General features: G+C 53.4%; 8 protein-coding genes across 8 annotated transcripts; 7 read left to right on the top strand and 1 right to left on the bottom strand.

The window, feature by feature from the left end:
- Positions 1 to 70: 70 nt before the first annotated feature.
- On the top strand, positions 71 to 6,969 carry HD553DRAFT_286574 (uncharacterized protein). Its single transcript, XM_046178261.1, has 8 exons — positions 71 to 1,063; positions 1,157 to 4,620; positions 4,685 to 4,881; positions 4,944 to 5,080; positions 5,140 to 5,563; positions 5,637 to 5,893; positions 5,952 to 6,341; positions 6,401 to 6,969. The coding sequence occupies exons 1-8, from the start codon at positions 290 to 292 to the stop codon at positions 6,851 to 6,853; spliced, it is 6,096 nt and encodes a 2,031-aa protein (XP_046035281.1). The 5' UTR covers positions 71 to 289; the 3' UTR covers positions 6,854 to 6,969.
- Positions 6,970 to 7,284: 315 nt separating this feature from the next.
- On the top strand, positions 7,285 to 10,863 carry HD553DRAFT_358526 (putative aconitate hydratase). The gene is made up of 15 exons (XM_046183913.1): positions 7,285 to 7,452; positions 7,519 to 7,627; positions 7,698 to 7,713; positions 7,786 to 7,967; positions 8,038 to 8,090; positions 8,205 to 8,407; positions 8,473 to 8,756; positions 8,828 to 9,292; positions 9,373 to 9,673; positions 9,750 to 9,815; positions 9,941 to 10,040; positions 10,149 to 10,296; positions 10,383 to 10,461; positions 10,533 to 10,665; positions 10,734 to 10,863. The coding sequence occupies exons 1-15, from the start codon at positions 7,292 to 7,294 to the stop codon at positions 10,777 to 10,779; spliced, it is 2,346 nt and encodes a 781-aa protein (XP_046035280.1). The 5' UTR covers positions 7,285 to 7,291; the 3' UTR covers positions 10,780 to 10,863.
- Positions 10,864 to 10,951: 88 nt separating this feature from the next.
- HD553DRAFT_314731 (uncharacterized protein) lies at positions 10,952 to 12,090 on the top strand. Its single transcript, XM_046180387.1, has 3 exons — positions 10,952 to 11,211; positions 11,315 to 11,429; positions 11,759 to 12,090. Exons 1-3 carry the CDS (start codon positions 11,111 to 11,113, stop codon positions 11,864 to 11,866), a joined length of 324 nt encoding a protein of 107 aa, XP_046035279.1. The 5' UTR covers positions 10,952 to 11,110; the 3' UTR covers positions 11,867 to 12,090.
- Positions 12,091 to 13,404: 1,314 nt separating this feature from the next.
- HD553DRAFT_72193 (kinase-like domain-containing protein) lies at positions 13,405 to 15,817 on the top strand. The gene is made up of 7 exons (XM_046184449.1): positions 13,405 to 13,693; positions 13,771 to 13,779; positions 13,845 to 13,876; positions 13,953 to 14,354; positions 14,462 to 14,885; positions 14,979 to 15,372; positions 15,461 to 15,817. Exons 1-7 carry the CDS (start codon positions 13,511 to 13,513, stop codon positions 15,634 to 15,636), a joined length of 1,620 nt encoding a protein of 539 aa, XP_046035278.1. The 5' UTR covers positions 13,405 to 13,510; the 3' UTR covers positions 15,637 to 15,817.
- A 917-nt stretch (positions 15,818 to 16,734) lies between these two features.
- Positions 16,735 to 19,316, top strand: HD553DRAFT_72182 (hexose transporter). Its single transcript, XM_046184448.1, has 6 exons — positions 16,735 to 17,187; positions 17,388 to 17,569; positions 17,633 to 17,699; positions 17,774 to 18,468; positions 18,542 to 18,660; positions 18,734 to 19,316. Exons 1-6 carry the CDS (start codon positions 17,030 to 17,032, stop codon positions 19,136 to 19,138), a joined length of 1,626 nt encoding a protein of 541 aa, XP_046035277.1. The 5' UTR covers positions 16,735 to 17,029; the 3' UTR covers positions 19,139 to 19,316.
- Positions 19,317 to 19,743: 427 nt separating this feature from the next.
- HD553DRAFT_343764 (uncharacterized protein) lies at positions 19,744 to 22,463 on the top strand (the record flags this gene model as incomplete). Its single annotated transcript, XM_046182907.1, has 16 exons — positions 19,744 to 19,883; positions 19,955 to 20,001; positions 20,076 to 20,138; positions 20,224 to 20,438; positions 20,508 to 20,543; positions 20,610 to 20,633; positions 20,695 to 21,036; positions 21,118 to 21,163; positions 21,229 to 21,307; positions 21,375 to 21,432; positions 21,494 to 21,590; positions 21,628 to 21,704; positions 21,765 to 21,815; positions 21,881 to 21,992; positions 22,053 to 22,093; positions 22,161 to 22,463. The coding sequence occupies 16 exons, from the start codon at positions 19,744 to 19,746 to the stop codon at positions 22,461 to 22,463; spliced, it is 1,731 nt and encodes a 576-aa protein (XP_046035276.1).
- A 404-nt stretch (positions 22,464 to 22,867) lies between these two features.
- HD553DRAFT_72068 (uncharacterized protein) lies at positions 22,868 to 23,856 on the top strand. Its single transcript, XM_046184446.1, has one exon. It carries the CDS (start codon positions 23,210 to 23,212, stop codon positions 23,783 to 23,785), a length of 576 nt encoding a protein of 191 aa, XP_046035275.1. The 5' UTR covers positions 22,868 to 23,209; the 3' UTR covers positions 23,786 to 23,856.
- Positions 23,857 to 25,315, bottom strand: HD553DRAFT_72146 (uncharacterized protein). The gene is made up of 3 exons (XM_046184447.1): positions 25,089 to 25,315; positions 24,917 to 25,001; positions 23,857 to 24,786 (listed from the first exon to the last, which is right to left on the bottom strand). The coding sequence occupies exons 1-3, from the start codon at positions 25,273 to 25,275 to the stop codon at positions 23,928 to 23,930; spliced, it is 1,131 nt and encodes a 376-aa protein (XP_046035274.1). The 5' UTR covers positions 25,276 to 25,315; the 3' UTR covers positions 23,857 to 23,927.
- Positions 25,316 to 25,345: the final 30 nt, after the last annotated feature.

Raw genomic sequence — 25,345 nt, 5'->3', positions numbered from 1 at the left:
CCTCGAGCTTGCATCACGTTCATACCACCATCTTCATATACCCCGACCTACATTCTCATAGCTATATAATCCGCTCACCACGAGAATATGACCAGATAGCCAGCTGCCAATCCTGCGATCACCTAAAACGCCGTTCATAGTAGTAGTCGACACCGTGGACCAAGACGCCTGACGAGGAAATGTGACCCGGCAGGCCTCCCCACATACACTTCGAGCATACAAGTTACAAGTCGACAAGTCAATACCTTCTACTATAAAGGACGACCGACTGTCTGCGCTGTAAACCTGGATGGTACACATCCCTGGCCTGTCACGGCCATTCAAATCCGCTCCGAAATCTACGGTACGACCACCATCACCATCACCATCACCGACTTTTAATCCTCCACTTGTGGATCCGACAACAGGGTCGGGCTCGCTCCAGATTCCCGATGCAGATCAGCTCGAGGGTGGGAAAGATTCGAATTCAAGTCCGAATCTAGAAACGGATTTCAAGGCAGGGAACCTGGAAGAGGAAGTCAGACAAGCAGATGGTGATATCCGTTCTCGTTTGAATGATGAGGGGGATGAAGCTGGGAAGCCTATCAGGCTCGAGCCCGAAGTAGAGATAGTACCAGGAGGGGGAACACTAGGAGGACCTGGGATACTACCGTCTGAAGCTACACATACACCTGAGGAGACTTTGGCAACTATACCGAACCCTAGGAAGAGTGGTAGCTCGGAAAGATCTACGACTAGCTCGGCATCCCGGGTCGGGGGTGAGAGTAGGAAAGGGAGGACAGGCGAACTTACAGGATCACCCCGAGGAGCAACCTGTGAAATCGACCCAGTTTCCAGTAGCATCGAGGATACAGCCAAAGAGGTGAATGAGGACATTATCGAAGAGCAAAAGACGAACAAGGACGAAAAAGGTCAGGGAAGGGAGAAGGAAAGGTCGACTGTGGTCGTCGGGAAACGCGATCGGAAACGGAGCACGGATACGAGTTCGTCGTCTTCCTCGATGAAAGCTGGGAATGGGAGTGGAAGTGAATTCGTGAGGGATGTGGTAGAAGATGAGAACAAGGTGAGCAGCTCGTATCGTTACATTGGACTGGAGAGTCAAGGATCTCACTCACATCAATCGACTTGTTCTTCGTATTCTGATGTCTATGTGTAGACGCCCAAACCAACCCGCAGATTTTCTTCCCTCTTCACTTCCACCTATTCCTTTCGCTCTTCTCATTCGACTCCCATCTCTGATTCATCTGCGAATTTGGCTTCTCTACCGACCTCTACGTCTATCCCGAGCTCACCACCCTGGTCTGCTTCGGATCACTTTCATACCCCACCCGAGAGCCCCGAGCCGGCACTCGTTACCGCTATCTCGTACGGACATGGCGATTCGAGTCTGCAAGCTCAACAACAACAGCAGCAACAAAGAGGGTCTGGTTCTGGGTCGATCGAAGGCAGGATGGGACTTCAGATGCAATTAGGAGTGCAAGGGATGGAACAATTGAGGGAAGATCAGGGATGGTTGCCCACGCCTCGCGGACCTCTACCTCGACGGACGTCTTCCCTGGGCCACGTCGAGACTGTACATCGGACGGGATCGAAGAGTTCGGATCTTCCAGCTATTCCTGCGGAAAAGAGCCTGCCTGCTATTCCTCCCACAACGCCTCCCAGCAAACAGAGATTACCGTTTCCCCCGCTTTCTCCTTCGAATGGGATCAAGCGGCGGGTCGCACGTGCCGTCTCATCACCTCAACACGATCAAATGGCAGGTCCTTCGACCTCGCAAGTACAGTCGCAACGAGAACGCGAAAGGGAAGCAAGACCACCCCGACCTCATCATACGCATTCTCACTCCTCCTCCATCTCATCGGCGACCATGTCTTTCCCCCCTATGCCGAACGGGATCATCATCACGCCCTCTTCCCCTGCCAACGACCTGCTCGTCTCGGATCGATCGCCTGGTCGACAGCGATATCATACGGTCGGAAGGGATAGCGCCGCTCGGTTCAGCCTGGGTGAAGTGCTCGATCGGGCGGACAGTCGGGAGAGTCAGAATCAGGGTCAAGAGACTCAGGCGCGTCGGATCGCGAGCGGTAGTGCTCCAGCTGTGGTCGTCTCTGGCGCAATGATGATAGGTACAACAACGCCCGGGATAGGTGGAGATGATGCAGGGAACGATGCCGAGGGGGATACGAGCGATGAGGAATCTGGGTTGAAACGGTCCAATACAGTCCGGCCATCGAGATCAGTGAAACTTGGGAGGAGCAGGGCGAGTGAAGAACGTATACGAGGCCTCAACGGGTTACCCGAACCTCGTCGGAGGAGCATCAGGCGAGCGAAAGCCGAAGGACTGACGGTACCTCTTGCCCGACCGTTACCTAATGAACTGGATCTGGCTGGTACGGACGAAGAGGGGATGGTACCACCTCCCTCGACGACCAGCCAGATGACGCGATACCCAAGCAACAGCTCGAGACAATCGGCAAGCCGTGGTCGACTAAGTCCACATCCTATCGACACGCACGCCGCTGCAAAGGCACGATCTCCATCCCCGGCTACAAGCGCTAGGTCGATCACATTCTCGGAGGTAGCCATGTTGGCACCGAACGGGTCAGGGAAACAGCGTTCAGCCTCTGGGCCTCTTCCTGACCATTTCGAAAAGGACAATAAACGCAAGAACAAGGGGGCGAAAAAGGTCTCTGATGGAAGCTTGTCAGACTCTGGGATGCCGAGCGGGAGGTTTGCTAGCCTGGGAATGGGGTTCGCAGCGGGGAAGAAGAGGTTGCAAAAGGCACGCAGCTTTTCGGATATCAGGAAACGGACCGAAATGGAGACGGATGACGAAAAGCACGATTCTACGTCCCGGGTCGTTGCAAGAGCTGTCGAGATGGACAAGGAGGAGGAGGTGGAGGAGATGTTGTCTGCTACGCCACCGCGCACCGACTCGATGTCGAGCGCGATGCTTGGACGACAGCAGGCAGAGCCGACGACAACTTCGGCTTCAGCTACAAGCGCTGCCGAAGCTGCTCACAAGAGGAAGCGCAGCGGGAGCGCGGGTCTGCTGAGGTCGGCAGCAGGATTCTTCGGTTTGCGCAAGGACAAAAAGGAGGACAAGATCAAGGAGAAAGACAAGCCCAAGGCTAAAGCCGATGCGAACGAGACGACGGCGTCGAATTTCGACGATGTGACGCGCCAGACGGCAGACGAGCTGCAGCCACCAAATGCTGCAGCGCTACAGGCGGTAGAAACGGTGACGGGATCGCCCCCTCGAACCGCTCAACCTTTATCTATACCACGGCCTTCAACGCCTTCTCGTGCTGCTACCCTCGCTTCCTCGCTTACTATCCGCCGCAGGAAGCGAGACCACAGCACGTCCCGATCGCTATTCACACCAACGAATTCGGACGGGGGTAAGACGCCTGTCGGAAACGCTTCGCGAATGGCCAGCCTAGGCTATTTTGCTACTATGGGCGGACAATCGAGTGGCTCTTCGGCCGCCGTCACGCCAGTCGACGAATTTGGGGGCATGTCAACCCCGAATTGGTACGACTCGCCCACTAGCGAAAACATGCCAGCTCGATCATTACAGACCGCTCCACATGGATCTTTCCCGGAAACCAGCCAGTATCCTGGATCGACGCAAGGGCGCGGGTTGGATGTCGACTCGGCGAGACGGAGGGCGCAATCGGATACGCCTCATCCTCCTGAAGCGAGGACACCGATGAGCAAACAACCCACGGATAGGGATTTCAGCAAGCTCTTCGACGGTCGTGGAAGACCTAGCCTTGCTGCTCGCTCAAACTCTGCCAATTCAGACCTTGCTCTCAAGGAGAAACGAGCTCTCGTTGCTGCACCCTCGTTGCGACGCGGAAGAAGCGGGAGTCTTCTCAAAGATGCGATGGCTTCAGCGGCAGCTAGCTCGCTGATGAGCCCGCCCGCAACGCCGAATCTGATGGTATCGCCTACCGCATCAACCACATCCTTAGTGAGCTCGTTTGGCGGCGGCAAGATATCTAGACAAGGCAGTTATGAAGCGGTCAACAATGGCGCATCCGATGGACCAATGGATCGCTTCAGAACGCCTTCGCGACGGAATACCGGCCTGTCCAGCTCTTTCGGGGAAAAGGGTCTTCCTTCGGTCTCGGAGCAACCGCCACGACCCAGCGTTTCCTCCTCGATGAACTCGTCTGTCGGTTCCTCTTCCGCCTCGAAAAAGGTGTCTCTTGGGCCGCTTGACTTGCTGGACGTACATTCTATTCATTCGTCTGGATCATCGGGTCGCAAGCGTTCTTCGACACTGTTTTCAAACCCGCCTTCGCTAGTTCATCAGGCCGTCCCTTTCAGCAGTCCAACCCGGCAAAGACCAACAAATCCGAGGAGACTTTCTACCGGGCTCTTCGGCAGTACTTGGAGCAGAGACAGCTTCTTCCCGTCACCGCAGTCAGGACAAGAACTCGCCTCGGCGGCCCGACGGAGCAAGGCTCCACCCGCCTTGAACATCGCAGCCGACAAGCGGGACGCGCTACACGCCATTCCTGCTGTTAGCGAAGAAGATGACGCAGAGACATGGCTCGTTAAAGTCAGGAGTGCCTCTCGGAGATCAGATATCCTGTTCACTCTGGCGTCCAGGTAAGCTTAGAGCTTTGCGACAGGGTCTTGCCATGCTGACGCCCTTTATTGCTTGACTCGCTAGCGGCGACGCCATTCACATTGGCGCTTTGAACATATTCATGCGCGATTTCGACTTCGAGCCTGACGCCCTAGACGTAGCTCTAAGAAAGCTGTTGATGGGCGTCAGTCTGCCCAAGGAGACACAGCAGATCGATCGTGTGATGGAGGCTTTCGCGAAACGATATGATGAATGTCACCCTGGCCTCCTCAAGGATCCTGGTACGCACGACGAAAACACCCTTCAGACTCGATCTCTGCGCTAACCATGCGAACATCTCCAGACAACGCCTACGTCATCGCGTTCTCGTTGATGATGCTTCATACCGACGTCTTCAATTCGAACAACAAGAGCAAGATGAGCAAGGCCGAATATGTCAAAAATACCCGCCTGGATGGGGTTCCCCAGATCGTTCTCGAGGTCAGTTGACCTTTGACACAGGCCGTCAGATCGACTTACTAAACTGGCTTGTGCCTCAGACCTTCTATGATAACGTCTCTTTCACGCCTTTCATCTACGTGGAAGACGAGGAACTACCCAAAAGCGCGACGTCATCCACGACCGATGGCATGTCGTCACAACAATCCCGCAAATCGAGATCAGATCTATACGACTGGATTAGGTCCAATTCGCTGGCGAGCCTTCGCATCGACGTCGAGTCGGTGCTGCCACAAGACACGCCGCTATCGTACATCGGAACGAGACCGTTCTTCGATCCTTGGCAGCCAAAGGAAGCCTTTGCTACTGCGCCGTTCATCGAAGTCGTTAAACCGAGAACCCGACGGAAGTCTGGGGCGACATTGCTGGTCAACGCGACAGGTCCGCCGCAGTTTGGAGCTGTAGATCGAGAGGATCCGATAGTCCGGCTTAAGGTCGCCAAAGTCGGTCTACTCAGCCGCAAAGGTGAGTCGATGATACGCGAATATGGGTATCTCTGTGCAGGCACTCACGCGTCGATGTCCGCTCGGCCTACTAGACGACCTGCATGAAGAGGGCAAAAAGGCTTCCAACCGGAAGTGGAAGAGCTGGAGCGTGGTCCTGACTGGCTCTCAGCTCATCTTCATCAAGGAGCCCACGTGGGCGCTCAGTCTGGCCGATCATATCGGACAGCTCGCGGCCGTAGGAGCGCTTACTCCGGGCTACTTGTTGTCGCCGAGATTCAACAACTTCAAACCGGACGAGGTGTTTTCTTTGAGTTCGGCGGTCGCGATTCACGATCGATCGTATGACAAGGTCAGTCTCGCCATACGTCTTATACCGAACGCGTACTGAAAAGATGGCATGACTTTAGCACGAATTCGCTTTCCGACTGCTGATGCCATACGGCCGCCAATATCTTCTGCAAGCGGCGGACGAATACGAGATGAACGAATGGATTAGCCTGATCAACTACGCCAGCGCATTCAAGACGGCGGATATCCCGATGATGGCACCGCTCCCGGTAGAACCCCAGATTTCAGCACCACCGAGCAAACGCAACTCGATCGTGGCCGAGACGAACCACGACACTGTCAGATCCGCCTCTTCCGACGTCTTTGGGGAGAACAGATCGATAGACCCGGCATATTCTGATCAACTGAGTCCAGTCGCGTCGTTTGACGGCAGAAGACCCTCGTCCTCGCTGTTGACCTGGCCATCGGCTGAGGTGCGAGATCCGGGATCTAGGCTGGAGTACTTGAGCGTGAGTCGACGTGAAAAGCAATGTTATACTGGCATGATACTAAAAGCCCTTGCATACAGCGACGCGTCTCTGGCTTCCGCATCAAGTTGAACAGCCTCAACCAGAGCCTAGATGAAGAACTGCGAATCGCACGGAACCTGAGCGTCCTCACGCCCTTTCAACGGGTGACACGGGAAGCGGTCGAGACAGCCCTCTTGCCCACGGCTGCCAACGTCCGACATTTGCGCACCGAGATATGCAGAATAAGCTGTTGGGCCGAGGTCCTCGATGCCGAGACGAGGATAGCCATGCCAGCAATGTCGAGCGGGGCTGGACCGCGGACGCCCAAGTTGACGCTCACTCGCGAGGACGACGTTCCTATGCGTCTGGACGAGAATGGGAAACGGAGTGGGTCGATGGCTAGCGGTATGTGGAGCGAGGACTTGAGCGCGAGTCTTTCGGCACTGGTTCCGAATGCGACGTCGACCGGGACCGCCCGAGAGGAGAATCTATCGGAAGGTCAAAGAAATTGACGAGCGGCTGTACTAGTACACAAGCAACATGTTATAGATGCGTGTGATGTATCACGTTGTACGTAAGAAGATCGAATTGTATCCTCTGTGATCGGTATCAGTCATATGTCCGGGAGGGTCACCTTGATTTCCTGGACTACTGGCCCATCTAAGGTATATGGCTCAACTTCGCAAGATCAGAGTGCGATGGCGTGTCTCTTCTGCGGGCGTAACCTGCTTAACCCGCTAAACCCCGCGTGACCCGCTTTCTCCGACCAATCACACGGGTTCGAGTCGTTGTTTGTCGGTAATACTCTGCCCTTAGGTCACGATCGCCGAGGTAAAAGCCAATGGTCGAGGGTACATATAGAGATGAGTCCGCAGGGTGAGCATTGATATTGTCCCCGTCAACGTTGCGAACGTGAATTGAGAATCTGGAACAACCACGACACGACGAGGATGCTTCGCAACATCAGCCGATCTTACGTCCCGCGCGTTTCGACACGAGGTTTCGCAAGCGTTTCAGCCGTCCCTCACTCGTTTTCGACATCGCCTCTGGAACCAAACACTCGATCGTCTTACCATGACCTACAAGAGAGACTAGCAAGAGTGCAGTCGAGGTAAGTGGATGTTCTCGCTTTCCGGTGTATCTTGAGCGCTGACAAGCTTGCCGCATTCTCCCGCAGATTGGGCGGCAAGCCGTTGACGTTGACGGAAAAGATCTTGTATGCACACTTGGCGAACCCAGAACAGGATCTCGTAAGGGGTAGTTCTCAACTGGAACTCAAGCCTCAGGTAGGTCGCGTTTCTCTTCCGCATGCTCGCTTCGATAGCTGACCGAGTATAACATATTGTCGGAACACAGCGAGTCGCCTTGCACGGTAAATCCCGCTATGTTTCTTGCTCCATATTTTCATCCTTATTGATAGCTCGTGAAACGTTTCGCGCTACAGATGCAAACGCCCAAATGGCTCTTCTCCAATTCATATCAGCCGGGCTTTCCACCGTCCGAGTTCCAACATCTGTCCATGCCGATCATCTGATCACGGCCAAACATGGCGATCGAGTGGATATGGTCGAGGCTGAGAGGGTGAACAAGGAGGTTTACAAGTTCTTGGAGAGCGCTTGTGCCAAGGTGCGTAGTCTTTCAAAGCTCGGATTGTTATCCCATGAATTCGAGTGCTAAATTCGGGGTGAGATGATAGTATGGCATCGCCTTTTGGAGACCTGGGTCAGGGATCTTGCATCAGATCATCTTGTAGGCTCCCATTCTTCTGACTGGTCAACACTTCCCACAACCAAGAAACTGAACGAAATGACGACTCATTTGCTTTCCTTTGATACCAATCGCACCCCACGGTATGTCGTATAGCGAGCAATACGCATACCCGGGAGGGTTCATGATCGGTACAGACTCTCACACGCCCAATGCTGCTGGATTAGGGATGTTGGCAATCGGTGTAGGTGGAATGGAAGGGGTGGATGTAATGGCAGGATCGACGTATGAGGTCAAACATCCCAAAGTTATCGGGGTCGAGTTGAAGGGAAAGTTGGGAGGGTGGTCTACACCGAAAGGTAAGTAAAACGTCCCGTCGAGGCGATATGCTGAACATGGGGCTCACAGCGTGTGGGGTGAGCAGATATCATCCTCAAGGTAGCTTCCATCCTCAGCGTCAAAGGCGGCACAGGGAGCGTGGTGGAATACTGCGGGCCCGGGACGGAGACGATCAGTTGTACAGGGATGGCGACAATTGGGAACATGGGAGCCGAAGTTGGGGCGACGAGCAGCATTTTTCCTTATACGAAGAGTATGGGGGATTATTTGAGGTGTACGGAGCGAGGAGGGATCGCGCAGGCTGCGGAAGGGGCTTTGGGGTATTTGAGGAAGGATGAAGGGGCCGAGTATGATCGCCATATCGAGATCGTAAGTCTTCCAGCCGATACATTCGAGTTGATCGAGTTGAAGAGCCAGTGCTGAAATTACTCGAATCACAGAACTTGTCGGACTTGGAACCGCACATCAACGGCCCATTCACACCGGACCTATCTTCCCCAATCCGCACTTTCGGAAAAGAGGTCGACACCAACCCGACCTGGCCTCGAGAGATCTCCGCAGCGCTCATCGGCTCGTGTACGAATTCGTCTTACGAAGACTTCTCCCGAGCCGCGTCCCTGTTAGACCAAGCTCGCGATGCTTCCCTACCGTTGCAGACGAAGTTGTTGGTAGCACCGGGATCGGAGGAGATAAGAGCTACTTTGGAAAGAGATGGGATCCTCGCCAAGTTCAGGGAGGCTGGGGGGACGATCTTAGCAAACGCTTGTGGCGCTTGTGTAGGCCAGTGGGAGAGGGAGGACGTCAAGAAGGGCACACCGAACTCGATTGTGTCGTCCTTTAATAGGAACTTTGTAGGGAGGCAGGATGGGAATCCGAAGACGCATTCGTTCGTGGCGAGTCCGGAGGTGAGTCGCGCTTGATGCTATCAATACAACATGAAAAGCTGATTGTCGCACAAACCCTCCTTGCTTCGCCATCGATAAAGTTGGTCACAGCGATGGCCTTTTCTGGCAACCTCGCCTTCGACCCAACCTCGGACCCTATCTCCACCCCCTCAGGCTCATCCTTCCGGTTCTCCGCTCCCATCGGCTCCGTCCTCCCTCCCAACGAATACGTCAGGGATTTAGAGCTTTACTGCCCGCCTCTCAGACCTGAGGAGAGGGAGCACCTGGTCGTAGATGTTGATCCTGCGTCGGACAGAATCCAGTTGGTACAGCCTTTCAAGGCTTGGGAAGGGGGAGATGAGAAGAATTTGGAGTTGTTGATCAAGGTCAAGGGCAAGTGCAGTGAGTTGATTAAGTTCGGGGCTGAGCACCAAGCTCTGGTATGATCTGACGTTTTGTGGTTATGTGGTTGTTTCAGCGACGGATCATATCTCAGCAGCAGGACCATGGTACAAATACAGGGGACACCTGGAGAACATCTCTGGTGAGCCTACCTTCTCCTCCTCGCTTCTCGAAAACAACACAATGCGATCATCGTTATCACAACAAAATCTCGGTTTTTGCTGACGATCTTGTTATTGCGATGCGATGATCATAATGTACTCACAGAAAACCTGCTCATCGGTGCGGTCAACGCCGAGAACGACAAGACGAACTGGGTAAAGAATACCATGACGGGAGAATGGGATACCGTACCAAATGTGGCCAAGTGAGTCCCTCCCACGTCCCTCGGTCTTATCTCCTGCCCGACTACCATCCCGCACAGGGGAAAAGCACAGCGATTGACCCATCTCCGGCGTTTTTGTTCTACACGCAGGTCTTATCGAGGCCAGAACAAGAGCTGGATCATCCTAGCTGGAGAGAATTACGGGGAAGGGAGTTCGAGAGAGGTCGCTGCGATGTCTCCGAGATATATGGGCGGGTTCGGCGTGATCGCCAAGAGTATGGCTAGGATCCACGAGACCGTCAGTTTTTTTTCCAGTTTGTTTTTTACCAGAGGCGTGTTGCAAGATCTAACGGAGAGGTTTTTTTTTGGTTGTGAGGGAAATAGAACCTGAAGAAACAGGGCGTCTTGCCGTTATTCTTCGTCGATAAAGGGGATTACGACCGGATCGATGCGGATCCTACGAGTGAGTCCGGTAACGCGTTCGGAATCCCACGATATCGAGCCGAGCTGAATCTTCTTGAATATGATCCACAGGCTCGAAATTGAAGCTGATGGGACTGAACGGCCTGGCACCCGGATCTAAGCATACGTTGAGGGTGGAGAAGCGAGGAGGAGAGGTATTGGACGTTCAGCTTGAACACTCGTTGACAGCGCGCGAGGTCGAATGGTAAGGCGCAAGAAACGCATGGGTGTGCCGGAGTCAGACCACGAGCTAACATGTGCTTATAATTACAGGTTCAAGAAAGGGAGCGCACTGAATAGCCTTCGGGAGAGGGTATAGAGGAAGAAGCCGAGGAGTGTTTCACCAGGTTGTACAATAGAAGCGCGCGCCTGATCCCATGTATACCCGGACCGCAGTGATGACGCATTAATTTGCTTCCGATATTCCGAAATGACATCATCATCTGATTTGCATCCGGAGCCGAATATATCCTACGGTCATCCTCCAATCAAGCTCGAGTCGATTCAAGAAGGTCGATCGGTTGCATCGTTACCCTTGCTACACTCTACAAAGCTACAAAGTTATATTCATAGTCCTGACATCAACATCGTTGCATCTTAACGCACAAATCCCTACACATCACATCACACGCACACCCAACAATCACAGCATGTTCTCCCTCCGTCTCCGAACTCCCATCACCGCCCAGGCTTCGGCCCTGAGGACCCGATCGATCCACGTCTCGGCTCTCCGTTCGTTCCCCGAACGATCGTGAGTCCCGCATCCGTTTCCCAACAACTCATCCTCATGCTAGATTGAATGGCTACTAACACCTCATCTGCTCTTTGTGACACCTTGAACCCCGAACCTATAGGCAAATGGCCGGAGGTGACGCTGCCAAGCTGGAAAACGAGAAGCAAAAGAACTTGGCCGACCAGCAGGACCCGTCTCCCCTCAAGGACGCTCCTAGGTGGAACGAGGCTTTAGCTGTGAGTCCTCTCACGAACCCCGCGTCGTCATCGTCAACGGTCAGAATATGAGATGAGAGCGAGAGGTCTGCTTGGAGGGGGGACCGTCGACGATCGAGGGTTTGGTATGATGAAAGGGAGATTCAGGATGCTGATTCGTCCAAACGTTGTCTTTCTGTTTGATTTTCCCTGTGAATCTACTCGTCCTACATTCTTGTGTCCATCCGACTTTCAACATGACATCGCGTTCCGGCGACCTACCTTCCACATCACTTCGCATCACCACTCATATCGATCGAATCCGATTTACAATTAAACAACCCCGATCCTCACGGTCATTCGCATTGTAGTCGGAATCCGAGGCCGTCGTCAAGGCCGATACCTCCGCAAAGAAGACCGACCCCAAGGACTTGCAGGGCGAGACGGTCGAGCACGTCAAGAAGGTCCACGGACACTAGGTTGGACGTTCGCAGCGGGGCAGATTTGAAGTCGAAGCTGGAGGTGGATGATGGGTAATCAAATGGACTTGTATAATAGTGAACCGAAAGTACCAGAAAATGGGTCAAATTTGAGTTGTTAACTCGGAAACCAGCTCCAAGATGCATTTCCGACAATTCCGGTCACGACGTGCCGTATCTTTGCAGCCATACACCTAGAATCCTGGGTCGAGGGTCAGTTTCACATTGCACGTAGCATGTAGCTCGTTGATTTCTCGATCATCCGATCTCATTCCGCGCGTTGAGCATCGATAGATGGCATCAAGAGAAATTTGAAGGAAAACATGTACCCCTCCGGTAGGTATTGTCGCCGACAGCCTGATTGTCTTCGATTCGATATGGAGGATATACCTACAGGAAGATCGTCTGTAGCAGTAGTCGTAGGCTGAACATCAGCTTGCTATATCCGTCTTCCCGCTGTAGGTCCGTGAGAAGTGGCTGGACAGAGGGGGTGACTGGTACGCCCAAGGAAAGTCTTTTGAGGAAGATAGGACTATCACCTCGAACGGGAGTTTGGGAAGATGAGCTTGGCAATCCGACTCGGCATTCTTATCCTCTCCTGTCAACCGAGAAGGTTTCCGTGCGAACAAGCCAAGGAAGCAAGCCAGCAATTCGGCAATCTCTCCACTCACTTTCGCCAATCAAAAGGGCCACGGAGTGCTGGAAGAGGGCGGGCATAGTAGTTAAGCACTATCCGTACGCTTTCGCACAAGGGTATGAGATCATCTTCACCAAGGATGCTTTGGCGGACTGTGCAGCTACGAAAAGCATAACAGCATTCGGAGAGCGCTATCATACTGGGCAAGAAAAATGAACGCATTCCTGCATGATACCTTGGTGCTTGTATGAATACGGAGGTGATCCTTTATTGGTTTGCCGTCTTACGATTGATTGTGTGACCTTGGCGATCATTGGCTGGTACGCTATGAAGCCTCCATGCCAAAATAACAAGTCGTGTACTTTCGTACAATTCTTCACGGGACGAACGAACACGCAGGATCAGATTAGCGCACGTTCACTTTCGGTCTACGTGACAACAGATACTCGGATGGGTCATCGCTGTGGTGGTAGCGGCAGTTGAGACACTGTAACTCTCAGACCCTTTACTACAGGCGAATCATCATTTATGCTCTTAAACGGAGCACATGTAACGATTTCGGGCGTCGCGATCGATTCAATCTTTGACATATCATGCCCGTGATGTCGTCCTTGGATGGTTCGGAGACTGGACAAGGAGCGGTTATACCGCTAATGTGAACCCATGACCCGCTGCGATTACGATCCCGACTAGCGAGCGATCTGAGCGATTTAGTTCTTTACTTGCAACAGGCTGCGCTCGAGTGAAACGCGATATCGACGTTTTGTTTGATAAGACGATGTGACGCGCATGACGTGTCAACTGTAAATCCACATTTCCCGGATTTCGATTAACCGGGGGGACGAACGCGATGACCGAGGGTGTAGCCCATCGAGATAACCGGAGAGCGCATCCATCGACGAGCTGCTATACAAGTTCTCGCCCAGAAGTTGCAATTGACCAATTGACGACCGATCGCGACCGATTGAATATCAGGACATACATCAAACACATTAGCGACTTTCATCATGCCACCCCAAGTCGAGACCCGCCATCACCTCCCGCTAGAGACGCTCCAACCGTACCTCGTCCGCTCGCTCGCGTCGACCGTCTTTTCACCTACATCGTCTAGCCAGGCTGGGTCGAGCGGAGCTCAAAGCGACAGCAAGAGGACAGGATGGGGAGACTTGAAGAAGGTCAAGCAGTTTAGCGTGAGTATTTAACGGTTGTTCTGCTGGATGCCAAGAGGGTGTAAGGCTGATCGATCGTGATCTTTTTGTCTAAACAGTTCGGGCAGGTGCGTTGGTCAGGGCTGACCTCTTCGTGTTCTGATCTAATTTCTCGTCGTCATCTCCATCGTAGTCAAACCCCACCTACCTCTTAGTGGACGAAAAGTAAGCCAACATCCCTTATAACTATCTCGATCCTCCCTGCTGATCTCCGTCGACTTGCTTCTACCCCTGCGTACAGGGACAACCACCTCGTCCTCCGCGCCCGACCCTCCGGAGCCCTGATCTCCCCTACAGCCCACAACCTCTTGAGGGAATACACCGTCCTCTCCCGTTTAAGCGCTTACAACTCTTACCTCGTTTCCCACCGCACGGACCTGAAATCTAAATCCACGTCTAATTCTAAATCAGGTCAAGAAGAGGATGACGATAACGAAAACGATGACGATGTGGACGAATGGTTGGTACCGGTCCCCCGTACTTATGGGTATTACCCCGGGGATGATAAAAGGAAAGAAGGGGATGGGTTGGGGGTGGATAATGTGGGGATGCCGGAATTCTACGTGATGGAGTTCAAGGAGGGGAACGTTTTTGAGGATTGCGAGTTTCCCGAGTTGGACAGGGAGGAGGAAAAGGCCGAGTGGTAAGTCCGGGGTCAGGGGCAGAAGTCAATACACTGCATCGAGGTGGTCGACTGAGGTGCGAAGGCTAACAAGAAGAGCTATATCATGTGATGCCTTACGACAATAGCTGGAAAGTCGCCATCAAGACCCTATCCATCCTCTCCACCCTCCCGCTGGACGTCCTCGACCTCCCCAAATCATTCGGACCTCCTCCGCACATACCCGTCCCGTTCTACGAACGTCAAGTCAAGGGCCTCCTCCGCGTTAGCGAAGCTCAGGGCCGGACCAAGATCCCCGTTCACCTGCGGAAAGACTTGCTTGGGAAACCGTACCCGAAGGAAACTACCGGCAAGATCGAAGGTGAGGAGACGATGGTGCCTTACCTTCAGAGGGGGGCGAAGCGGGTGGGAGAGCAGGAGAAGGGGAATGGGGTGTGGGGGTTGGTCCATGGGGATTATAAGATCGATAATTTGATCTTCAAGAGGAATGAGAAGGGGAGGTGGAAGGTCGTCGGGGTGTTGGATTGGGAGTTGTGTACGCTAGGGTCGCCGGTGAGTGTCGTCGAATGTCGTGTTATAAGACAAGGCGGACATGGTGTAGGGTTCGTGCTGATAGAAATCTGATATCTCGCTGAACAACCATAGCTCTCGGACCTTGGGAACCTGACTTTACCGCACTCAATCGACCCGTCCGACGTACCGGACGAATGCAAACCCGCCTCGATCTCCCACTCCCGTCTCCTCTCATCTCGCGGTCAACCGCAGTTCCCTCTGGACAACAAACTACCCGGCACATCCAACCTCCTCAAAGGCCTTCGTAATATAACTAGGGACGTTCTCTGTGTGCCACACGTCGATGACTTGGAAAGGTATTGGGTTGGGTGTATGCAACGTGGGGAAGCATGGAAGGAACGGGTGATGGATGTCTGGATCGCCGAGGGGGGAAAGAGGACCGAGTCGACCCCGGTCGTCGAGGGCAGTCGATGGGAACACCCGATCAAGGGTTTAGCTTGGGTCAGGAGCTGGATGTTGTGGAGATGTAAGTCGAAGTCTCGAGTCTTGCCGCAAGAAAACGGTTCGACCTCCATCTCATCGTTGATCGCTGACCACATGTGACCCGCTCGTAGTGGCCATCATCTCGCAAGGAATCGCAGCCCGATCTGCGCTTGGTCAAGCGTCTTCGGCAGCAGCGACAGTAGATAGCCTGTACTTTGACATGTTTGGGCGCTTGGCTGGCAAGTGTGCCGAGGTGGATGAAGAGACCCCGAAGGATGGGTCCGTAGGAGTCAAGGCAAAGTTGTAGGTTCAGAATCAAGAAGACGGCAGTACATCTAGTCAAAGCAAAGACCGTCCAGTCGTCGGTCGACGGAAAGGGGAGCCCTCGATAGGACGATGCTTGTAACGCTCTTCGACCGCTAGACGTTTATAGTTGTAGATTTCGAGACAGTCAAGTAGGGGTAGTGCAGACTCAGGTTCGCAACCCGAAACTGAGCTAATCACGTGACTGTCTCAGAGCCTCAAACCACCCGCGCTGTGAGGTTGAGCTCTGTTTGCCTCCGTTCATTTCGTCACGGTCGAGGCCAAATGCGACTGCTCGCGGCCGAAATAAACCGTCGTCGCCCTCGGACTGTCATCGTCCGGCTGTTGCTATTGCATCCAAGGATCGATATGCACCGAGAGGAATGCAGCTTGCAGAGGGCAGAGACATCAACCGAACGAGAGGCCAAGAGGAGGAGAAGCTAGTGAGAGGATGTATGATGGTATCTCTGCATGTGACCCTGCAGACGACGACGATCGCGTCGCTGGACGTGGATCAGGAGCGCGATCAGAGATCGGTGTTGTGATAGCCGGGCAGCTGTGGTGGATCGTAATTCGATGTACGGTGTCGGATTTCGTCGCATGTTCAGTCGCATGTGATCTCAAATTACGACGAAACCAGAACTGGAAGAGAAGCAGAAGCAGAACGAATTGAGTTCTTTCTCGCTCTTGGAGAGGGGAGGATTGATCGGGTAGGGGACAGCGGGCCATATCCGGAACGTATCAGGGTTTCAGAGAATAGCCAACCGGTGGATCTCTCGCTAAAATAACATCGTCGTCCAAGCCGATCGTCACAGGCCAAAGCGCAGAAGCCAAGGGGACAGCGAGAGTGCTTGGACCGATCAGCTGGACCGGCAAACAATGGCGAAAAAGGATGTGCAGGGGTCTCCGCGTGGAACACTGCAAGGAACATTATCGCTGGCGCGCGGGCGGAGTCCCACGAAGTGATGTGGCGGCCCGAGCGCGTTTCCCGCAGAGCGAACAGGGGTAGGAACGACCTGCACATGCAGCACATGTGAGCGATCAGGCAGCGGGATCGAACTTTGGGCAATATCCAGTACTTCAGTCCGACTAGCAGCACCGACGATTTCGCCCTGCTAACTCGCCTTTCTTGGTGCCCCTTCTCTGTCCTCCTGCCTCGCTTTTCCGGGGCTCGTCGGGGATGAACGCCGAAGAAGGTATGGGACGCCTCCCTCGACTCGATCGAGCAACAACCTCGAGTGGGATATATAGCTCGCTGTCTGGGACCCCGGTGGCCATCAGTCCTGGTCTGTACAAATCGCTTCTCAGTCACTCTTCTCAGCTTGAAAGGCATCGCCCGCCAGACACGACAAACCCCGACCTACCGCTACAACCTCTACGAAGACCCGACGAACACGATGACGGGAACTGGCGCCGTTAACACTTCCGGCCCGAACGCCAACCTCGACTCGCTCCTCAGCGGACGAGACATCAAATGGTACAAGGGTCGACAGGCACTCTTGACCCTCATGATCGGCTTGGTCCTCTTGACCTCGATGACGAACGGATACGATGGGTGAGTCGTCGAAGTCCGGTCGTGTGCGAGAAAGAAGGGTGAGGGGATTGCATCCGCGGTGCGCGTGGGCGCGGATTACACCGTGATCGGCTATCATGTTCGAACCTGTTTCACCTTCCTGTCACCGTGCTCGTGTTTTTGAAACGTGTCAGCTCGATCGCAGGCAGGCTGACTTATCTTCTCTTGCGTGATGAATCTAGTTCCATGATGAACGGTCTCCAGACCGTGGAGAACTGGCAGATCTACTTTAACCGACCGACCGGATCCCTTCTGGGTATCTTCAACGCCTGTCAATCGATAGGAGGTATCGCCGGTCTGCCCTTCTCCGCCTATGTTGCCGACAAGTTCGGACGACGAGCTGCCATCTTCTTTGGTTCTTGCAGTGAGTGTCTCTATTTCAGTGGGACGCAGTAGAAGCTGGTCTGATCATCCCTCGACCCGACAGTCATGTTGGCCGGAGTCGCCATCCAGACCGCTGCGCAGTCCATCGGAATGTTCATTGGTGCCCGAACGTGAGCATACCATACTTTCAGACCTCAACGTTATCGAAGAACAGCCATCTAACCTATCTCGCTCATCCTTGTAGCCTCATCGGATTCGGTCTCACTTTCGCCTGTACCGCCGCTCCTCTCTTGATCACCGAGTTGGCGTTCCCTACCTACCGTGGACCCTTGACCTCGCTGTACAACTCTTCCTGGTACCTCGGTTCCATCGTCGCCGCCTGGGCTACCTACGGAACTTTCCGAATCAACAACACTTGGTCTTGGCGAATCCCCTCCCTCTTGCAGGGACTCCCTTCCATGATCCAGGTCATCCTCATCTTCATGATCCCCGAATCGCCTCGATGGAACATCAACAACGGAAAGGAACAGCGTGCTATGGATTTCTTCGTCAAATGGCACTGTGCCGGAGACGCTTCGGACCCTCTCGCCAAGTACGAATTCGACGAGTGCAAGGCCGCCATCGAGCTTGAGAAGGAGGCTTCGCAAAGCTCTACCTGGCTCAGCTTGTTCAAGGGCAGGGGTAACCTGAAGAGGATGAGGATCATTATCGCCATCGCCTTCTTCTCCCAGTGGTCCGGTAACGGTCTCGTCTCTTACTACTTGAACTCGGTCCTCATCTCTGTCGGTGTCGCCAAGGCCGAGACCCGAACCCTCATCAACGGAATCTTGCAACTCACCAACTACGCCACTGCCATCTTCGGTGCCATGATGGTCGACCGACTCGGACGACGATTCTTGTTCTTGGCCAGTACCATCGGAATGACCGTTTTCTTCACTCGTACGTTCGGGCGTGTACTCTTGCAGTCATGGGGACGACGTAAACTGACCTGGTTGTTCTATCTGGGCCTTAGTCTGTACCGCCTGTGCCGGTGTATACAACACTTCTTCCGTCGTCTCGGTCACCGAGGACGGCACTACCTTGCACTCTGCCACCGGTGCCGGTCGTGCTTTCATCGCCTTCATCTTCATCGTGAGTAATCTTGTTCCCCCCGTGTTCGCCCTGAGACTTCGGCTAACGACAAATCATCCTCGCCCTCGCGCAGTACTACGCCTTCTACAACTTGGCCATGTCCCCCTTGCTCGTCGCCTACACCGTCGAGATCTTGCCCTTCCGAATCCGAGCCAAGGGTTTGGTCATCATGAACTTGGCCGTCAACATCACCCTCGTCTTTAACCAATACGTCAACCCCGTCGCTCTCGGTGCCATCGAGTGGAAGTACTACATCGTCTACTGTGTCTTCTTGCTCTTCGAGGTCGTCTTCATCTACTTCTACTTGGTCGAGACTTTCCGACAACCGTCTTTGGAGGCCATCGCTGCCATCTTCGACGGAGACGAGAAGGTCGAGCAATTGCACGACAGGACCGTCGAGGAGCTGGCTCACGACCCTTCGTACGACGAGAAGAAGCAGGGCGACGTCGACCACCTCGAGCACAAGAACCTCGCCTAAGCGGATGGAGGAATGAAGGGTACTTGGCTATATGCCGAGTAAAGTGGGGTTGCGGGTGGATTAGCTGAATGCGGAGTCCGCTTTCGAGCTAGTCACAAATAGGAAATGTAATTTGTACTCTAATCACCTTTGTTATTATTTTCCACCGAGTTGTTTTATGGGATACTATGTTCTTTGATTCGTTGGATGGTGGCTACGAGCTTTCCCTTTCATGGCCGATGCCGCTTGAGCGCGTCAGGCGCAGCAGCTCTGGCCATCCCAATTCGCCCATTCGAGCAGTCGTTTTTAATCTATCACTAGCATCCTGACCTCTGCTCCCGACTGCCTGCATATGTATCGTCTCGCCTGTCGAGCTTGTACCGTTTCTATTCTCGTTGTGCGCCCAATCGCACGCATCTACTTTGCTTTGCGCCTGCTGGTCCTCGGTGACTCACGTCGCGCAAGACCGACGCTCCCGAACGACTCCACACAGCCAAAATCGACCTACTCATATTCGATCATCATCATCATCATCAACCACCATTCTCCGGTTCCATATCGACATCCGACGGCTTAGACAGGGATTACTATAAGCCCTAGCTTGGTCTAGAACGGGATCTGCAGCGATGTCACCTCATGTGAGCGCATCCGATCTCACACCGCCTAAACTGTCCGGCAAGACAGGTAGCAAGGTCGTCGGTCAGAAGCTACTCTATGGCGTCTCACTCTTCTTGTCAATCGGTGTATGGCTCTTTGGGTTCGATCAGTAAGTCCTAAATGAGCTGTATGTCTCAACTTTGTGCTCATAATATGACTGAACAACGTCGTCGCATCAAGGGGTGTCATGTCCGGGCTCATCACGAACCCGTATTTCAAGAAGTTCTGTGCGTGTCCTTCTCTTGTGCCTTTGTCCACAGAGGTCCTTTCCTGACCGTTTGATCCTGATGTTCTGCTGTAGTCAATAACCCAACAGCATCAGAACTCGGGAATATGGTGGCTATCCTCGAGATCGGAGCTTTCAGTACGTCATCCGCCGAATCCTGCCCATGTAGACATAAACTGTCCGCTTATCGAAACCAACCCTCTTCGCCTTTCTTGGTATAAAGTCACCTCCCTCCTCTCAGCACACCTATCAGATACAAAAGGTCGGCGATTCACCCTCTTCCTCGGCGCATGCATCTTCACCGTAGGAGGTGCGATACAGACCTTGACGATGGGGTACACGATGATGCTCGTCGGGAGGATCATCAGTGGTTCAGGGGTGGGGTTGTTAAGCTCGGTAGTGCCCATGTACCAGAGCGAGATTTCGCCGGCGGATCATGTGAGTCGATGGGCGACTGTTTGTCACCAAACAAGCTGATCCGGAGCTGATGTAACGTGTGGTGCGCAGAGAGGAAAGCTGGCGTGCATAGAATTCACCTTGAATGTGAGTTATGATTTTGGGAAATGACACTGGGGAAGAGCTCGAGCTGATAACTTGTGGTCATGGTAGATCGTCGGATATGCCTCGTCAATCGTGAGTACAGCCATTCCCGTCAAGCTTGTCTCAAGCTAATATATCGTCTCCGCACCCTTAGTGGATCGACTATTTCTGCTCGTATATCGAGTCGGACGCCGCATGGCGTATCCCCCTCTCAATCCAATGCATCGGCGGATTGATCCTCGCCATCGGCGCTCTAGCCCTGCCAGAGTCTCCTCGATACGCAATCGACAAGGATATGGACGAGGAAGGATTGAAGATCCTGGCCGACTTTCACAATGGAGACCTCGATGACCCGGTCACCAAGGAAGAATTTAGGATCATCAAAGAGGCTGTTCTCAAGGATAGGTTGGTCCCAGATAGGAGCTACAAGGCGTTGTGGACGAGGTATAGGTCGAGGGTTTTGATCGCCATGAGCAGTCAGGCCATGGCGCAAATGGTGAGTTTGGAATCGTGATACAAATCTTCGTTCAATCAGTATTGAATGTTTAAGCTGATCCGGATATCATCACTTCTATAGGCTGGAATCAACGTCGTTTCATATTACGCCCCGCTGGTGTTCGAGCGTGAGTGATAGATATCAAGAACACTTGCAGGTCGTTGAAAACTGACAGAGTGGCTATCCCGTCAGAGGCTGGTTGGATCGGCAGGGACGCCATTCTGATGACTGGAATCAACGGATTGTTCTACGTCGCTTCGTCGATCGTCCCGTAAGTGTCATGAGCCTCCATATCTGGACCCTGCACACTACTAAATACAGTGACGTACCGCCTACAGCTGGTTTATCGTCGATACGCTCGGTCGGAGGCCTATCCTTCTGACCGGGGCCGTCATCGTAAGCCGTTCGTCGAGTAATGGGTATCCGTGAAATTGACGTATTCGATATACTATGATAGATGGCAATCGCCCTGACGGCTACTGGCTGGTGGATCTACATCGATCAAGCGATCACACCCAAAGCAGGCGAGTCGCGACTCCGGTTTCTTCAAGATGGTTGTCGGATAGCTGATCGATATAATGCGGTCTGTAGTGGTGGTCTGCATTGTTGTCTACAATGCGGCGTTCGGAATGTCGTTCGGACCTATCCCGTGGCTGTACCCACCTGAGGTAGGTCTTCGCCAGCTGTCAACCGAAGCCATGAGATTGATTCAATCCTTTGGGTCTCAGATCATGCCGTTGCCTTTCCGAGCCAAGGGAGTATCGTTATCGACCGCAACCGTGAGTTTAGGTGCGAGAGCACAGCGAGAGAGAATTTTTCTAACTGAACGGTGTTTTGATGTCAGAACTGGTTCTTCAACTATATCGTCGGAGTCATGACCCCCGTGTTGCAAGAACTCATCACATGGAGATTATACCCTTTCCATGCTGGTTGGTGTGCCTTGGCATTCGTAATAGGTAAGTTTGGGAACAATTTCATATATGCACGGCTTGAAGCTGATTTGCCCCGCATTGAAGTCTACTTTTTGTTTCCCGAGACGGCAAGTTTTGCTTTGCGTGTAAAGCGCACGAGGCAAGCTTCCTTTGCTAAAGCTAGCATGCTGTCTCTCCTTGCACTCACCACAGGCTGGAATCAACCTGGAAGACATGGGCGACTTGTTCGGGGACGAGAAAGTCGAGTCCGACTCGGACGACGACGACGACGAGAACGATGCTGATGGCGACGAAGAGTCGTCGCTGTACTCGGGTACACCTACGAGCAGTCGACCGGGCAGTCGCGCCGGTTCGCGAACACGGACGACCAGGCAAAACTCTTCGAGCAAGTTGCTCGAGAATGGCAACCCGAAGGGAATGATGAAACGAATGTTTGACGCGATGCGAGGGAAGAATGACGTGAATTATACCGAACTGGATGGGGATCGACAATAGAAACTTGCGGGTAGGTCGACCGGCTCGTCCGGGCAGTGTGAAAGACGGCTGATAACTACTTGCTCTCCTAAGGTCTGGCGGCGATACCTGAGCGAGCTTCATGGGAAGAGATTCCGATGCAAACCATGCAGACGCGTTCTTGATTGCCCTGGCAGAAGGAGCGGCAGCGCTCGTTGTATATACAAACTGGTTTGATAGCCATCCGTCAGGCTCGCGCCTTTAATGGGGTTAGGGGCCGGATCCTGACCGGTTTGACAGCAGAGTGAAACTGTCCAGGTCTTCCAACTTGATGAGATCACTCTGAATGGCGTGACTGACCATCATGGTTCCGTAGTCAAACGGGACATGGTACACATGCTGCACAGTCCTGACTTTGTATCTCAAAACGAGACAGGATAGGTCCTGGTAATCTTTCCACTGTCATGATATGACCCTCACATCCCATACGACAAGTTCACGATTACAGCCGAGTTCGGGAGGGTGACTGAATGGTGAATGGGTCGGCGCAAACCTTTTGTAGACTTCAACATCCCGCCATCTGAAAACAGAGGTGGAATCCGGGGTGGTGGCTAGAAGTGCATCCGGCCAACTGATCACGTAGTGGTATGTGCAATTACAGAACCACCTGTGTCGTATCTCGGAGCTTGGAGCGAAGGAGGTGCGCTTACCTCATCATGTAGTGGTATGTGCGATACAGGACGACATCTTGTACAGCCACGTCGCAGGCGACAGGATGCATCACGATCATGACATCGTTATCGGTGATAGTCTTGCAACTTGATAGCTCTGAATTCGCGGCAATTATCGAAAGAAAGCCGTACGGGCACGAGCGAAGTGGCGCTTTCGTCGTGTTTGTCTGCCACGGCTTGGGCTCGGTCGTGTTTGTCCCCTGCGGCTTGGTCTTGGTATTCGTCTTCTGTGCTTTAGGATGTGTCGAATTCGAGCACAGTACAACGGGAATCCCCGCATCTTTCGCCAACCATGACGCAAATTTGCGTGTGCCCGACAGATCAGGTGTGTGGAAACGGAAGATTTCAAAGATGAGCGGGTTGCACTCATCGGTTCCCCATACGACATTGGGGTACGAATCCGTATTGGTCTGGAACCACCCCGCAAGAGCGCTCCATGAACGATCGAGATATTCAATTGCAGAGCGGGGTTGGATCAATCCAAGGTGCTCTAAGTGCTCCCCAGCTGCCTCCCGGTTTGACGCCGCCGGTGGAAGAAAGACTATCTCGTCGATGGCGCCAACGTTCGTTGAGAGAAATCGTCCTAGATCTCATCGCACGGTGAGACGCACAGTCGCCCAGTCCTTCGGCTGACAGGTCGCTTCGTATTTCTAGCCAGATCGGGATCTCTATGTCATAATGTCATGGTCGCAATACCAGTAGTGTCGTTACTCGTTAATCCTTGCTGTTGCGACGCTCCGCTGCCCGACCCTTCCTCCTCCTCTCATCCTCAGCCTCATCGGACCACCTCATAAACCTCCCCCGCCATAGAACTCGAAGTCTCCTCCATACCCGGCCTGACCAAAACCTCGCTCCAGAACCTCATCACCCCCTCCCACTCTTCCCTCCCTTCTGGCATCCGGATATCCCTGCCCTTCTCGTCCTGCTGCGCAGCGACCGGAGAGAATTTGGCGGTGATCGTTTGAGGGTGGGCGAACGTTCTTTTCAGCCACGATGGCGATGGCGATGGTAAATCCGCATTTGAATTTGAAGAGTTGGAGGAAGGCGATGAAGAGGAAGGTTTGACTCTAGGGCGGTGGAAATAGAGCACAGGGGTTTCTCCTCCGAGATCTTTTGCTCCGACAGGCGGGGTCGAGTACAGGTCCCCGGATATGGAGATGACCGATCCTAGCCTGTTTATCCGCTTGCTGTCCCTGTCCTTGTCTTCCTTTTCCTGCCCATTCCCATTCCCATTCTGATTCTTGGTTGTCGGCGAAGATGTTGTGGATGTTGATGTTAATGGTGATGAAGAAGAAAGAGCCAACGACCTGCCCAACTCCAACCCGATCGTCCCCCCCTCTCCCCATCCGAACAGATGGATCTCTTCCGGGTCCCACCCACACCCGCACCCCACCGGCGTATTATCCTTCCCAATCCCAATCCCCTTCTCGCTTTCACTTTCAATCCCGCTTCGATTAGGATTAGGATTAGAGTCCCGGACGAGGTACCGCAAGATATTCTTCAAGAGCGGCAACGTGACCTCTTGCAGCGCCTTCAGCTGTTCTTTAGTCGGGATCGGAGGAGGGTCGGGGGAGAGGTAATGGGTCATGGAGATGGGGAGGTAGGAGTATGAGGGGAAGTCCATCAGGGGGACCCTATTGGCATGAGTGATAAGCATAGATTCAGTGGGACCAAAGGTGGGTGTGTTACAGGAACGTCGGCGGATAAGTGAAATCAAGGGTTTGACAGCAGGACGAGCGATAGAGATTCTGAATCTGGACTGACTGGAAGAACCCTCTGAGAGACAAGATGCATGTTCCGGGGAGTTGCCATTTCTGGGCGAGCTGAAAGAACGGTCGTTCTGTATCACCTGTGTATATATATATATATATATAGTCAATAGGATATCGTCAGATCGTCAGATGAGGGTTTTCAGACAGTCGATGTCAGAACGTACCGACCCCGTGTAACATGATGATCAAGTTCCTATCCCTTCCATCCTTGCTCGCCATATACTCCCACGTCGGTCGAACATTATTGATCGGGTCGACCTGGCGAGCGTCGGGTACGGGTCGTCGTGCTGGACGTTTCGACGAGGAAGAGGTCCGGTCGACGGGTTTCAGGTTTAATGTTGGTGGTTGCATGGTGGGTTGCGAGATGGGAGATTGGTTTGGGAGGTCTTGGGGTAGGGAGTGGTTGTGGTTAGGTGGGGTT

This window comes from Filobasidium floriforme, assembly GCF_021052385.1.
Source record: "Filobasidium floriforme strain CBS 6241 chromosome Unknown HD553scaffold_16, whole genome shotgun sequence".
Taxonomy (NCBI): Eukaryota; Fungi; Basidiomycota; class Tremellomycetes; order Filobasidiales; family Filobasidiaceae; genus Filobasidium; species Filobasidium floriforme.
The sequence above is the reverse complement of the archived record's forward strand: the minus strand, read 5'-3'. Positions and strand labels throughout refer to the sequence as shown.

Bases quoted from the DNA above. Each gene is read 5' to 3' on its own strand.
- HD553DRAFT_72146 (XM_046184447.1), bottom strand. From the start codon at position 25,275: ATGCAACCACCAACATTAAACCTGAAACCCGTCGACCGGACCTCTTCC. The intron at 25,002-25,088 runs GTACGTTCTGAC...ATATATACACAG, and splicing joins CATCATGTTACACGGGGTCG to GTGATACAGAACGACCGTTC. The intron at 24,787-24,916 runs GTCAGTCCAGAT...TCATGCCAATAG, and splicing joins TCTCTCAGAGGGTTCTTCCA to GGTCCCCCTGATGGACTTCC.
- HD553DRAFT_314731 (XM_046180387.1), top strand. From the start codon at position 11,111: ATGTTCTCCCTCCGTCTCCGAACTCCCATCACCGCCCAGGCTTCGGCC. The intron at 11,212-11,314 runs GTGAGTCCCGCA...CCGAACCTATAG, and splicing joins CGTTCGTTCCCCGAACGATC to GCAAATGGCCGGAGGTGACG. The intron at 11,430-11,758 runs GTGAGTCCTCTC...TTCGCATTGTAG, and splicing joins GGTGGAACGAGGCTTTAGCT to TCGGAATCCGAGGCCGTCGT.
- HD553DRAFT_72182 (XM_046184448.1), top strand. From the start codon at position 17,030: ATGACGGGAACTGGCGCCGTTAACACTTCCGGCCCGAACGCCAACCTC. The intron at 17,188-17,387 runs GTGAGTCGTCGA...TGATGAATCTAG, and splicing joins ATGACGAACGGATACGATGG to TTCCATGATGAACGGTCTCC. The intron at 18,661-18,733 runs GTGAGTAATCTT...GCCCTCGCGCAG, and splicing joins TCATCGCCTTCATCTTCATC to TACTACGCCTTCTACAACTT.
- HD553DRAFT_72068 (XM_046184446.1), top strand. From the start codon at position 23,210: ATGACATCGTTATCGGTGATAGTCTTGCAACTTGATAGCTCTGAATTC.
- HD553DRAFT_286574 (XM_046178261.1), top strand. From the start codon at position 290: ATGGTACACATCCCTGGCCTGTCACGGCCATTCAAATCCGCTCCGAAA. The intron at 4,621-4,684 runs GTAAGCTTAGAG...TTGACTCGCTAG, and splicing joins CTGTTCACTCTGGCGTCCAG to CGGCGACGCCATTCACATTG. The intron at 5,081-5,139 runs GTCAGTTGACCT...CTTGTGCCTCAG, and splicing joins TTCCCCAGATCGTTCTCGAG to ACCTTCTATGATAACGTCTC.
- HD553DRAFT_72193 (XM_046184449.1), top strand. From the start codon at position 13,511: ATGCCACCCCAAGTCGAGACCCGCCATCACCTCCCGCTAGAGACGCTC. The intron at 14,355-14,461 runs GTAAGTCCGGGG...TTACGACAATAG, and splicing joins GAGGAGGAAAAGGCCGAGTG to CTGGAAAGTCGCCATCAAGA. The intron at 14,886-14,978 runs GTGAGTGTCGTC...GAACAACCATAG, and splicing joins TGTGTACGCTAGGGTCGCCG to CTCTCGGACCTTGGGAACCT.
- HD553DRAFT_358526 (XM_046183913.1), top strand. From the start codon at position 7,292: ATGCTTCGCAACATCAGCCGATCTTACGTCCCGCGCGTTTCGACACGA. The intron at 8,408-8,472 runs GTAAGTAAAACG...TGGGGTGAGCAG, and splicing joins AGGGTGGTCTACACCGAAAG to ATATCATCCTCAAGGTAGCT. The intron at 10,041-10,148 runs GTGAGTCCCTCC...TTCTACACGCAG, and splicing joins ACCGTACCAAATGTGGCCAA to GTCTTATCGAGGCCAGAACA.